Here is a 13,963-nt window from a genome sequence, read left to right as displayed (position 1 = left end):
ATGAATGACATGATGTGTGCAACTTGGGTGGATTAGGTTACGATGAGGATCATTCAAAGCCTAATCCAAAGTTTTAAACCCTGAGTTTGGGCTTAGATTAATTTAATTATAACTATAGCCTAATTTTATATATTTACTAATATTTAAGTGATATTTACAAAAAAATTAAAACAATTAATCATTAATAAAGTAAAATAAATAAAATAGAACACTAACAAATAATATGGGAAAATAATTATTTTATCAAGTAATTAGCAATAATTATTGTTAAAAAATATTAATGTAATTAATCAAAATTATTAAATTAGTAAAACCTTTTTTTGTAATAAATTATTAAACTAAATATTTAATTATTTTAAACAACATTGCATTATTTCTTTATTTATAAGTTTTGGTTATTTCACTTTCCTTGATAAATCCCATGTAGGGGTGAAATCAAGCCAAGCCGAACCAAACTTTGGCATGTTTTGTCTCAACTAGATTAAAATGCTATTAGGTTTGAGTTCGAGCTCAAGTTGGCCTCGAACTATATTTTATGGCTTGGGTTTTCGGTTCATCAAAAATTCAATGAGCTTAAGTTTGACTCGAAAGCTCGAACATGTATATATATATATATACATATTTTTGTAATATATAATATATAATAAAATATACTATATATTTTTATATTCTATAATATATATTTATGTATATGTATATATATCTTAATCGTGCCAAATTCATGAAGGTTTCAAGCCAAACTTTTTATTAGTAGAGTTCGACTATGAATAACTAATCTAGCTTACTACTCTAAGGTTTAGACTTGATTCGAACTGGATTAGAATCAAAATCTAATCATTCTTAACGAAATTCGAGCCCAAAATTTGAGTTCAATTCAATTGTAAGTTTGCAACAATGCACGGGTCCTGCTTGCAAAAAATATAATTGTATATTATATAATTTATAATATATTATATATGATATACTTATAAATTTTAATTATCACATCACCGGTTAGATTTTGTGAACGTTGAAACATACTTGCAAGATCAATAAATTATAAACCCTAACGTCTCAATCTGAGTTCTCGTTCCGCCAAAACCTGGCCAAAGGGATGAGCCCGCTCTATACTTACCTGCGTTCGTGGCACGGTGTACGTTCCTCGGTCTCTGAGTTTCAATTTATTCTAAGCACAACAAGCAAAGACTCGCATTCGTTTTCTAGTTTGGTCGAACTGGGCAGACTGTTGTTTTAGTGGAGCCATGGTTGTGAACAATCCAGAATGCATTTCGGGTTAAGGGTTCTGGGGATCGTTAAGTTCGTTTCGACTCTGTCTAGACTCAGGTGTAAGAGTGCAGATGAAGCTCTGTCTTGGTTCCTGCGTGTTTCTATCTCCGATGGCGGAGAGTTCAGAAAATGGGGAGGAGTTTGGTCCAATTACTTGGTTGCTGGGCGGAGAAGTTTTTGTGGATACGCGGCAGAGCAGTTCTCGGACGATGAATACGAATGCGATTTCGAGAATCATCAGGTTTCTGTTATACGCATATTTTTCTTTCTTTGACCATTGAAGTTTAATATGTAATTGAAAAAAGTGACATTTATTGGGCGAATTGTGAAGCTTTAAGCAGAAGTTTATGTAGTCCGTTTTGTGTTTTCTGTTTGAATCTCAGTGAATGATCTTTCCGTAGTTTTGGAAGGTCTTCCCAGGTTTTTCTGTTCTATTTTGGGTAAAAACAAAAACGGAGGTTCAGTTCAGAAGAGCTTTTTATTTCTTTTTGTTTTCTCTAATGCTGAAACTACATGACTTCCAGCAATTGGAGTCATTTATCAAAAGCATGCAACCATAACAGCAACATTGCTTAGCTTCTCTGGATCAATTGGACAAAGCTAATTCTATAAGGTTGGAATTAATGGCCTAAAACCTAAGATATTATGAGTAGGAATGGTACGAAGGATGTTGATGTGGAAATTGACCGTCAAACAATAATTTTGTAGATGAAGAAACAAGGGGAGGTCCCATGGAGATTCATATCTTTGATTAGGAAGGCATGAGTCCTAGATAACAGTTTGAATAGCTCGTTCAACTGGGTTCCTGGCTGACTCAAATTCAGTCCTTACAGAACCGTCCTCACACCGTGTTCACAGCCACTTGCAGCTGTGCATTGGGAATATCTCCCCATGAATGAAAACATACAAATATGGAGATGTTCCTGATGCACGGCTGCAAAAGGCTGTGAGCATGGTTCTCTGAGGAGTAAATCCATACTTGACCGACTCCTTGGCAAGAGCAGGAGCTGTAAGGGATCATATGGAATGGGGAATAGCAAGTCTGGGAGTTAATTTGTAACACATCTGTATTGCTTCCAAATTATTTGTACTCTTGTGGCCTGCTGCCTTTTGGAGCAGCCAGAATTTGTTTATAATGAATATACTGTTATTTATCAAAAAATTTTTTTTCCCTACTAAGGAAATTCTTTGGTAGATGAGATGGTCAAAGGAGGGGTGGAGAAGTGATCTGTATTTTTTTCCCCTACTCTTGTGGCCTGCTGCCTTGTATGGAATTATACACGTACTTGCTGGTGCTTGACTCTTTTAGAGATTCATGTCTTTGGAGTCTTGATGATTGCACATTGCACTACGTCCTCTGATTTTCAATTATATTTTATCTGTTATCTATTGATGCCATGCACAGAAAAAGAAAGAAAACAGCAGAGACACACTAGAGAAATAGGAAAAAGAAGAAACAGAGGAGGAGGAGAAAGAATAAGAGTCTGATTGGGATCAATTGACTTCTCTTCTCCCAGTTGGCTGATCAAGTAAACAGATCGGATTTGGGGGAAAATTTCTGGAGTATGCTTGAGATTCAATGATGGAATTGTACCAGTCTTAGTTTTGGACTATACCTAGTTCAGTTTTGCTCTGTTTTGTAAGCTAAGTGCCATCTTGTCACCAATTGCATGTAACTGATTTTTTCTCTTAATAAAATTTCTATTTTACTCTTAAAAAAATTTATAGATTGCTAATAAGGTTCAAGGATGATTGTCCCCTGATTAAGTATGGGAGACTGAACTAAATGTAGGACAAAATAGACAAATAATCATAAAGTAACACATAGTGCAAAGAGCTAAATACCCCTGTTTAGTTGACTGCTAACATCTATAAGGTACTTTTTTTGGAGTCAATTAATTGCTCTGGAATCTGGAAATGAGAACTTTCTCTTACTTTATAATATGGAAATTTGTTTGTTTGAACTTTCATTCTAAACTAAATATTCATTGAAATGTGGCCTTAGAAAACAGTTTTAACCTTTTCCCTTGTTCTAGTTGATTTTTTACTTATTTTGTTTTTAAATTCTATAAAGTATTACAGCGATGGAAAATCCCAGTAGCTAAAATAATGTTTCAATGTTAGGCATCTTCCTCAGTGGTCAATATTGATGAATGGAAATGGAAGCTTAGCTTGCTTTTACGCAGTGAAAAAGATCGAGAGATAATTTCTAGGGACAAAAGAGATAGGAGAGACTATGAGCAGATTTCTAACATAGCCAAAAGGATGGGACTATACAGGTGGAGGAACATTAAATATATAACTTTGTTTTTCTTTGTTAATTCTTTTTTTAGGTCTGACCATTAGTTGGGATATTTATGAAATGTTCAAGGCTAAAAAGTATTTGCTAAAATCTAGTGAAATGTATGGAAAAGTGGTGGTTGCAAGCAAAGTTCCTCTTCCCAATTATAGGCCAGATCTTGATGACAAGCGCCCACAAAGAGAGGTAATGACTTCTGGATATTTTGCAACAAGCACCTTTTTCATGCTTTATGCAGATTCAGTTTTTTGATAGGGGTGTACTGAAATCTTGCTGCTTCAATTTGTTTTTTTTGATAATTATGCTTCATTTTTATAGGTGGTTATCCCACTTGGCTTGCAAAGGAGAGTTGAAGGCCTACTTCAGGAACACCTTGACAGAATGCAATTAACTTCTGGACAGGACAGAAATAATTCAGTTGATGATAAGGTCATTAGTCAGATGGAAGATGTGAGCCAGTATGAGAACCCAGATTCTTTTCTTGATGGGTCAGTGATGGAAAAGGTTCTTCAGAGGAGGAGTTGGCGAATGCGTAATTTGCAGAGAGCTTGGCAGGCAAGAGCAATTTATTTTCTTTGCTGTTTTACTAATTGGTTGGTGGTGTGAAATGGCAATATCTAGAGCCGTAGTTTTTACGCACCTAGGAGATTTATTCTTGTTTGTTTTCCTAGGTGTTAATTGGTTTGGGACTAGGGGTATTTTAGTCTTTTCATATTAGAATCTTTTATGTTCTGTCTAACTTTATTGAGCAGAACAGTCATTTGCATTGTAACCAAGAACTTGTAAATAGTGATAGCCAATTGGTTGGTAGAGATCATTCCATTTTTTCCACTTTTCTTTCTATTTCTTTTTTTTTTCTCATCTCTCTCTCTCTCTCTTTTTGAAGAATAAAAATAAAAATTTTATTAAAAGAGAAAGCTCGGGTACAGACAACTAAAACGGTGTGAAGATTACACCCATCCATCTACAACACACAACAAACTGCAAAATAAAACACCAACTTAAGATCACAAAATAGAGGTAAATGGTTGAGAGCCACCCGAGACAAAACATATTAAAATTCCTAATCAAGCATTTCTTCTTGTCCATCTCCTTTGACTCCTTCTTCACCCCAAGCCTCCCCTCCTTCCTGAACTGCAATCTTCTTCTCACATTCTTCTCTCTTATTCTTCTCAAAAGCTTCAAAAGCTTTCCTAGTGAACTCCTCTCCACCCCAAAAAAAACAGCCCTAAACTCTTGCCCACTTCGACATCCCTATCAACCAAAAATCAATCTCCTCTTTCCCCCCCTTCTTGCCTGCCCTGACTGATGTAGTTGCAATTGACCCCTTTTTGCTGATTCGATTACCCCTTTCCTCCTTGTCCCCATCCTCTGGCCTCAACTCCAAATCTTCTACAGTAGCTGGTGGCCGTTGTATTGGAATCCCTTGAGACTCTTGAGTCTTGACACTTGTTTCCCTTAATTTCTGCAGTTTTCAAACTCATATATTTATCTTTTGAGCTTCTTTTCTTGTAGACTTTCTAGGACTTGTTGGTAGGACCAGCACTGACCAGACCATTTTTCAAATGTGAAAAAACTTTTGACACGTGGACAAGTTGGAACTTGCCCAGCTCTCTTGCTTTCTTCAACGGCTCTGAAATAGAAGCATCTTTCTCCCTGACCTCAAAGTTCCTCTTCCAACCTAAGTCGATTCCAAGTCTCCCAATTGGGACTTCAAAGATAACACGTTCTTCTTGAGACTCTGCCCCCCCATTCTCTTCACTTAATCTCTCTATTTCGGGTTGACTACTTGATTCCAGTCTCCTAGCTTCCTCTCCTCTGCACCGCTGCACCTCTGCACCTCTTTCTCCCTGACTACGGATAGACCTACCTGTAGACTGGATGACCTTTCCCTGTTCTTCCAATTTCCCAGCATCTTCCTCCCTAGGAACTAATCTATCTTTAACACAAGGAATACAACGAAACTCGTTTTCACTGCTTCGACTCTCTTTATTCCTCAGTCTTACCGTTTTTCTTCCCAAGTTGTCGTAGTTTGCAATGATCCAAACCCAGTCTTTCGTCTTTCTCGATCAAAACCTGTGAAAGTCCCTCTTTCCTTTTCCCCTCTTGAGCTGCAGAGTCTTGGTGCCAAAGCCTTTCCTTATCTTTAAACTGTTGCACCTAAAACTGCTTCAGAACCATTTAAGTCTCTATCTCAGAGAGTGGTCCACACTTGCAGTGTCCGGCTTCTCAAACAAGCCCTGTGACCCTTCGTCTCCCTCCTCAGAAACCGCTCTTAAACTCCCACCCCCCAACTGGACCAGCTCGCACCTCTCTCATTCTTTGCTCTGGTTCTCATAAACAGGGTACCATAGAGCAGGTTGATCTCATCTAACAGCTTGCTAGAGACCTTTGATTACTCCTAGAAACATGTTACTGGCCTGTGATTGATATTGGATGAGCTTGTTAACTGATCACTGTTATTTACTATCTGTTTTAAGTGTTAGGTGTAATCTGTGATCAATTTTAAAATGTGGAGGTGTGATGCGAGGCATTCCACTATTTGGAGGTGTGAGGCATAATTCAGAATGATTTCTTGTATTAAGAAGAGTGAAGATGCATAACACTAGTTGGAGTGGGATCTTGTCGAAGTGGAGGCAAGAGAGCTGGAGTGGACAGGACCCCCCTAGCACAAAAATACCAAATTGGGCCGCATTAAAAAGGTGTTGGGGGTGGGTCTGGGCGTGAAGCCTCCACCCAAAACTTTCTTCCCTTCTCTCTCTCTCTCTCTCTCTCTCTCTCTTCAGATAAAATAAAAGAATTTATTGAAACAAAAAGAAAGATACAAGGAAGGTGATACCGTGATAAGCACCCGAAAGGAAAGGCCAACCCAAGCTGAACCCCGATGAAACAAAACAAACTCAAATCAACCAAAACCAGAACCAACCTAAAGACCCTTCTAACAAAAGCCCCTTATCCATCTTGCCACTTTGAAGCTGCCAGATTCACCCGCAACATTCTATGCAGTTACATCTTCCAGATCTTCTACTAATTCCAGCAGAGCCTTTGGCTTTTCAAAGGGAGTTATTATTACCGCCCCCTTTAGCTGCAAGTCCTTGATTATAGTTTCTTCTATTTTCTTCCAATCTAGTGGCTGTTCATTTGTCTGAACCACTAGCTTCTTTTGCCAGTTGCCTCTCTCCCAATTTGCTATGGTTCTGACTAGACTTCCTTTACCTGTCGTAACCCGTATTTTATCATTATGTTTCAATTCATCAGTTTTCCTTTTTTCTTCCCTTTTGTCTTCCTCTGCCTCCTCATCCTGCCCCAAAAATTCCTGCAAAATCTTTGTGATCTCCTTCCAACCTTCCCCTCTTCTTCCTTCTAGAAAGCAAATAACCTGCTTCTTTCCTCAACCAAAATGTTCATAAAGAGTTATATACCTGCCTTTAACATTTTCCTTTCTTTCTGCAGTGTAGGTTCTTTCCTCCACTCCTTTCTAACCTTTGAACACAGTTTCTCCCCAACTGTAAAGCTCTATGCCCCTTACCTACCAGTAATACCATTGCCATATTAGTTCCCTAACCTTCAAAGCTGTATTCCCTCTAGAAATGCCAATATTGCTGCTGTATCAGATAGTGAGAAGGTGTCCAGTGAGAAGTTTATTATGGAGCAATTGGCAGTTGTGAAGGCTGAATTTGAGAGGTATAGGGAACTCCTCAGCCACTTGGAAAAGGAAGTTGGTTCCAACCCTGTAGGCAGTTAAGCATCTACTGCCTAGCATATGCTTTTGAAACTTGGATAACTCTTCGATTTTTTTTTTTAATTTTTTGTATTTTTCTTTATTTTAAAGTGTCTGGCAACATTAGATATCTTCTCAACCTCCCTCTGATCTTTATCCTCAGATCTATCAATCAAAGGACCCTCTTGTGATTACATGACCATGTTGGAACTATCTTCTCCCTTTTGAATCTCCTGTCTTCTTTCTTTCCCTGATGCAACTTGAATTGTCCTCTTCAAAAAAGTTGTTGTGAGCTTTATCTTTTCCAGTAGTGTTTCCCCCTTGTTCTTTTTCTTCTTTGTTTTCTAACTCTTTAAAAGCCTCCTTTTCTAACTTTTTCCTGCCCAAAAGAATAATCCTGATGCTGTACTCACTTCAGCTTGCTTGTTTTCCATCTCCTCCCTCTTAGTCATCATTTCCTTTGTCTTTTAATGGTCTTGTCCTATATCTCCTCTCCTTCTTATAGACTTGTTTACAACTTTGGTCCAGACATCATCCTTCATACTCTGAAACCTCAATTTCCCCCTCTAACAAGTCTCTACCCTGTACTTTATCTCTCTCCCCCTCATACAGGTTAAATATTTCCTACATTCACTTGTTTGGGCTTGTGCCAAGGGATCTTTATGGAGGCAGAGGGCCAATTTCCTAGGATTAGGAATGTAGGATGTTTAACATCACAGTATTACACTAGTTACTTTAAGCAATGCAACTGGGAGATAAATAAACAGATTGGAAGTTTCACATGCTTGAATTATTGACTGCTTCTAGCACTTTGGTACAATCCACATATGTTTGTTCACTTTCACATTTTCATATTGAACATGTTTTATATGTTTGGTTTTTGCACATTAGTTTGAGCCAATGGTCTTATTAAAAGCATTTAATTTCTTTTAAAATTCAGTTTTGCATTATTAATGTATTACTTATTTAATTTTGACCTTTTTTTTTTTTCAAAAAATTGTGCCTTGCTTTGAAAAGGCATGCACCTCACCTTACACCTCTGGTGCTAGAAGGGCCCTTGCACTTTTCTTGTACCTTGTGCTTTAAAACACCGAGGAAGTTGATTCTTCATGTTGGATATCTTCTTGGTGAGAAAATCCAGTTTTGGGTTCTACCATCCTCCATATTTTTGATAGATGCACCTGTTGCATATGCTGTCCATGCTGCCTATAATGGTATGAAAATGGATACTTTGAGGAACTTACTGACATTTCCAATTTTTGTTATTTGCTATTACAGTTCACCATTTATCCCTCTGCTAGTTTTGTCTGCATTTTAGATTTGTTCTTCTTCTAGCCTAGTCACCTTATGTTGTTACATTTCCTGGATTATTGTGGTTTTCACTTTACAGGAATCACCAGAGGGAAAGAAGATGTTGGAGTTCAGGAAATCTCTTCCTGCATACAAGGAAAAGGAAAGGCTGCTATCTGCAATTGCACGGAATCAGGTTTTATTTTGAGCCAATATCCTACCCTAGTAGGATTTTTAGCTATATCAGGCAACATCTTCTTGTGTTAATGAGAAGATTGTGAAGAATGACTTATTTACACATAAAAACAAGTATCTAATTAACTTTGATTATCAGATTTCTTCTTACCCGTGTTCGAGTGAAGAACTTAAAATAGATCTTCATGAGGCCCCTCAATCAGAGGGATCTCTTTTTTTGCTGGAAGGGAGTGTCCATTGAATAAGTGATCTGTACATGCCTTGAACTTCATACAATGATCAAAAAACAAGATAGTACTCATATCTAGTGATGTGGGCACCAAGGTGGTCCTAGATTGGATCTGGAATTTTTGGCTTATTTTCTGATTTTTATGAGATTTCAAGTTACATTTTTTTTGTTATTTACAATATTGATGGGGTTCGGGCATCTTTCTATGATTCTAATTGGCATCTTTGTTAGTAGGAGTTCTTTTGTGGTTTAAATTGGTAGTTCTCACTTTTATTGTCAGATTTTGAGTTTATATTTTATTTCAGCCTTTAGGATTACATCAACAACTTTAATATCATGTCTTGTGCCCTACTCTCTTCCTTATGTATGTAATGTTTGCATTTACTAAAGGCAATAAGTTAATGACAAATTTGTTTAAGTAATAAAAGAAGCATTATTCCTTTTTGAAATTGTGTATATTGATGTTTGGGGCCCGTATCATACTACTATGGGGGGATACAGATATTTCCTATTGTTTGTTGATAATTATTCTCGTTTGTTATGGGTTTATCTTATGTGTTCTCAGGATGAGATCCCTACTTTGACTTGTGCCTTCCATCAAATGATTTTTACCCAATTTGGAGCTAGAACCAAAGTCTTTGGGATTTGATAATGCCTAGGAGTATTTTGCAAAACCCTTGACGTCATATTTCCTTGAGTCTGGGGCCATTAGAGCACTTGTCCCTGTACACATCAGTAAAATGGAGTAATTGAGAGAAAGAATAAACATATCCTAGAGGTTGCAAGGAGCATCATGTTGAATTCTAATGTTCCCGTACGTTTTTGGGGGAAGACCATCCACACACCTGTGTATCTCATTAACAGAGTTCTTTCATAGGTTCTAGATATGAAAGCTCCTTTTACTCTTTTGTATCAGCAAAAGGAGGAATGTTTAAAATTATAGCAAACTAGGAGAGAGGAGACTGGCAGAAGAAATTAGTGGTGCAGACAAAAAACAGCCACAAAATTGGAGAAAAATAGCACAAACCATAATCAAAGCTTTAAAGTTAAGAGCGGAGGTAATCATAACTCCTTTCAAATCGCAGAAAGCATTATTTGAGCCAACAGAAGAGATTATAGATTTCGAAGCGATGGAGCTTGTAGATGAATCTGGAAACTTTATGGTGGCAAAGTGGAGCCCCCTTTCGAATGAAAAAAGTTTTGCCATAGAAGATGGTGTCATCGTTTGTATCCTTGGTCTCCCGTTCCATCTTTGGAAGGAAGAAATATATAAGTTCATTGCTTCTTTATGTGGAGGTAAACTGGATGGTATTTTTGCAGTGGATCTCATTCGGCGGCCATTTCCTTGAGTGGGGTTAGACCTAAGGAGATTCCAAGAAGAATTGTATTAGTAGATGAGCAGCTCGTTTACTCAGTTTGGTTGACAACGACCATTAAAACTACACTGTGGGGAGCTGCAAGAAAGAAGGAATATGAATAGTCAGAAGAAGATTGCTTACGTGGGAGAAGTCAACTGGTTGAAGTGAAAAGGAATGGAGATTATATTAAAATGGAAAAACAGGACCTAGGAAGAGGAAAATGCATGTGTTCAGAGGAAATGTTTCTTAAGCCAATTACTGGAAAGGACTTGACGCCTGGACGCTTTTATGTTGAGGCTCTGACAATAGGGTCTTGACATGTGCAACAAGCTCAAATTCAAAATTCTAAGCAAGGGGTGGGTTGGCCAGATGGAAGGTTACAGTTGAACTGAATTGAGAATGTGGGTTCAAGTAATTATAAATCATCACGTGGCACTTTTAGTGGCCACGTGAGACCTATTAATGGGCTTGATTCTGTCACTCAACCGATCCCTGATTTGGGCCCAAATATTGGGCCTAAAGGAGCCTCAACATCTGACCTTTTAAATAGGCATGCAAGCCCTGATTTGGGCCCAACTATTGGGCCTAAAAGAGTCTCAACACATGGCATCTTATATAGGCATGTGAGCTCGTTGATGGAAGATAAATCTTTTCTGTCATATTCTCCCTCGTGCAAAACAAAGGCCGAAGAAACCTGGAGTAAGTCACATGTGTGGCAGCAGACGATGGTATGGGCACAAAGCAAAGGGAAAGCCACTGCTTCTCCTGAAAAGCGCAATCCGAAGTTTAATCTGTGCATTAATAAAGAAAAGGAGAAAATACAAGAACTAGTTTCAGACTCAAATGACAGTTCCAACTTCCAATTACAGTGACTCAGATTCCTTTGAAACCTCAAGCATGGACAGCTTTGATCAAACACTGAGGATTGATATGAATGAAGAGGATGACTTTAACACAGAAGTACTCTTCTTGGAAGATCAGAAGAAGTTTACACCTCTGAAGTTTGGAACAACAGTAACTGGGTAGGCAACAACAACAGTTGAAGTTGTGCAGATTTCCACCCCACCAGATTTTGTGATCCTCCCCCCACCCCCTCCCCCCCCCCAAAAAAAAAAAAACAGAAAGAACAGGGAATAGAGAAAGACAAGAGGATATCGTGAAGGTACATATAGAGGCAATAGAGAAGGGTATATTGGAAAAGGACAATGATGCAACCAGAGATAGAGTTTTTCGAGTCTGCGTTCTGTGCACTCGTGGGTGCATTGGACGAGTGCACCCACCAATCACGTTTGGCCACGTCGAACGAGCGTAGATTGTGTAACGGTAATGCGGGTTTCATTGTCAATCGATTCCGTCCGGTTCAACCGGATGCAAAAAGACAAAATCTTTCATTCTCTTCACATGAATTCAAACTCCCACACCTCCAAAAGAAAGAAGCTCACCAGTGCCCTTGTGAACGACGAAGCCATCGACAACAAGGGATAAATCATTTGGCCTCTAGTCCATACGTCTTCTTCCTCTTCCTCTCCTTCTTCTTCCTCTCTCCTCTTCTTCTTGTGTTGGCTGGATGATTTAAACCCTACCCGTTCGGCCGTTCCACTCAGTGATTTAAAAGGCACGCCTCAGGCGCGCCTAGGCGCACTAGGCGTGCGCATTTCAGGTTATGCGCACGCCTGGTGCGCCTAGGCATGTGCCTTTTGAAAATTGACGCTTTTTTGCTTTTTTTGAACGTAGCGGCTGGGCTGGGGGCGGATTGGTAATGTTGTTCATTCATTCATTCTAATAAAATGTCTTCTTAAAAAGCAATTAAAACTTTAAAATCATTATTTTTTGTGTGAAAACTAAGAATTTAAGACCTAACGTGGACTTGTTTGAGCTTGCCTCGAGGGGGGTGGCACAAAGGTGGCTCGTAGAATCAGGAATGTAATATGTTTTACATTACATTAGCTACTTGACGTAATGCAATTGAATGAAAAAGAGAATAGAGGTTTTACATGCTTGAAAATGCTTTATATGTTTGATTTTATTTTTAAATTCTCATTCGAATATGCTTTACATCTTATATTTATGTATTTTAATTTTAGAAAATAGGTTTTTTAAAACATAATTTTAAAATTTAAGTTTATATGTTTTATTAATATTATGTTCAATATTTTTTGAATTTTCTGGCATTTTTTTAAATTTTCTGACTTTTTTTTGTATTGTTGTGCCTTGCTTCAAAAAGGCGCGTGCTGTGCCTTGCGCCTTCCGCCTTGTGCCTCGGGCGCAAATTGACCCTTGCACCTTTTTTGCGCCTTGCGCTTTAAAACATTGGTTCCACTGTACAACCGGTGTCTGTGGCAAGAAATTAGATCTTCCAAACACGAAATTACATCACTGAAATTCCACTGTACAGCTGTTGCTTTTCCTCCTTCCCTGCAAACTCAGTGAAGAAGAGTGAGCCTGACTTGGCCTTCACCCTGTTACCGGTGAAGAAGAGTGAGGCATGGGGGAGTCTACAATGCAAAATGGGCTTGACTTGGAGACTCACTGGGAAAATACAAAGAAGAATATAGCACAGGCGGTGGAGCTCCTCCCACTCATGAGCCCTCTCCCGAAGCAGAGGCATTTTGTAATGCAGCTAACCAAAAATTGACTGGTGGAGTTCCTCCTGCTCATGAGCCCTCTCCCAAAGTAGAGGCATTTCGTAATGCAGCTAACCAAAAATTGACTAATCAACAAAAGACCGAACGCCGTCAGTCCGTACACCGTCAACACATCCGAATCGTATACACAGAATGTGTGCTCGTCGTACTCATCCCATTGCACCTTACCCTTCAATAGAGAGAATGGGGGGTTAATTAGCTTATTGTACGTTCTGTAAAAAATTAGGAAATAAGAGAAGAGAGTAGGTTGTTACTATGCTCCGACAACGTTCGACGCCTACAACGAGGGCAAAGGCGGCAAGATGGAGGGATGTGACGATGGCCAAAGCTGAGATGGAGACCACCATCACCGTCTCTCTCTCTGGATCAACTTAGTGAGATGAACAACGAGATCTATTTATGTTGATGATGACCTTCGTTTTCACTCGTTCCCTGCTTTTCGCCTTTTTTTGCAGTTTTGCCTTTTCTTTTGGGAGCATTGTGTAGGTTTTATTTTGATTTTTGTTAGTAAGGCAAGGGGGTTGGGGAGTGTTTCGAGTCCCAGATAGTTGGAGGATAAAGCCTCATGGACTCGTAGAGGCAAGCTTTCAACAATGGAATGTTTTTCAGAGCTTCGTAATCCAACGATTTCCGCTTGTCGTTGCCAAGTGCTGTGACTACTTCCTTCACCACGTCTTTCTCAGTATTGGGGTGTCGGGAAAACCACCAGAAGAGCCACATCATTGCCGTCAATGTTGTGTCCCTTTCTGCCATTATGAAGCTTATAACCATGTCTCTGTTCACATCATCGTCGTGCCCGACTGAATCCCCAGTTGGTTGCCGCCAGTGTCGGTTGGTGTCGGTTGCTGATGAAAGGGAAAGCTAAATCGTGTTTTGTGGTCTGTTCAACTAGCTGAATGACTGGTAACGGAGAAAGTCTCCATTAAATCGTGGTTAAGACGGATGAGATTAGGTGTTGGC

General features: G+C 38.9%; 1 protein-coding gene across 2 annotated transcripts in view; it reads left to right on the top strand.

Moving 5' to 3' along the window:
* Positions 1–1,060: 1,060 nt before the first annotated feature.
* ABO6 (DEA(D/H)-box RNA helicase family protein) overlaps positions 1,061–13,963 on the top strand; it is a 91,139-nt gene continuing 78,236 nt past the window's right edge. Inside the window, exons 1-5 of one of the 2 annotated variants that reach the window (XM_010275804.3) lie at positions 1,061–1,507; positions 3,391–3,545; positions 3,664–3,751; positions 3,884–4,120; positions 8,677–8,772. In XM_010275804.3, coding sequence (XP_010274106.1) covers positions 1,262–1,507; positions 3,391–3,545; positions 3,664–3,751; positions 3,884–4,120; positions 8,677–8,772 — 822 coding nt within the window. In that variant the 5' untranslated portion in view covers positions 1,061–1,261. The remainder of the gene's footprint in view (positions 1,508–3,390; positions 3,546–3,663; positions 3,752–3,883; positions 4,121–8,676; positions 8,773–13,963) is intronic. The other variant, XM_088892071.1, reaches the window with a different exon arrangement.

Source organism: Nelumbo nucifera, chromosome 7, assembly GCF_055504915.1.
Source record: "Nelumbo nucifera cultivar China Antique chromosome 7, China Antique-T2T, whole genome shotgun sequence".
Classification (NCBI taxonomy): Eukaryota; Viridiplantae; Streptophyta; class Magnoliopsida; order Proteales; family Nelumbonaceae; genus Nelumbo; species Nelumbo nucifera.
The sequence above is the reverse complement of the archived record's forward strand: the minus strand, read 5'-3'. Positions and strand labels throughout refer to the sequence as shown.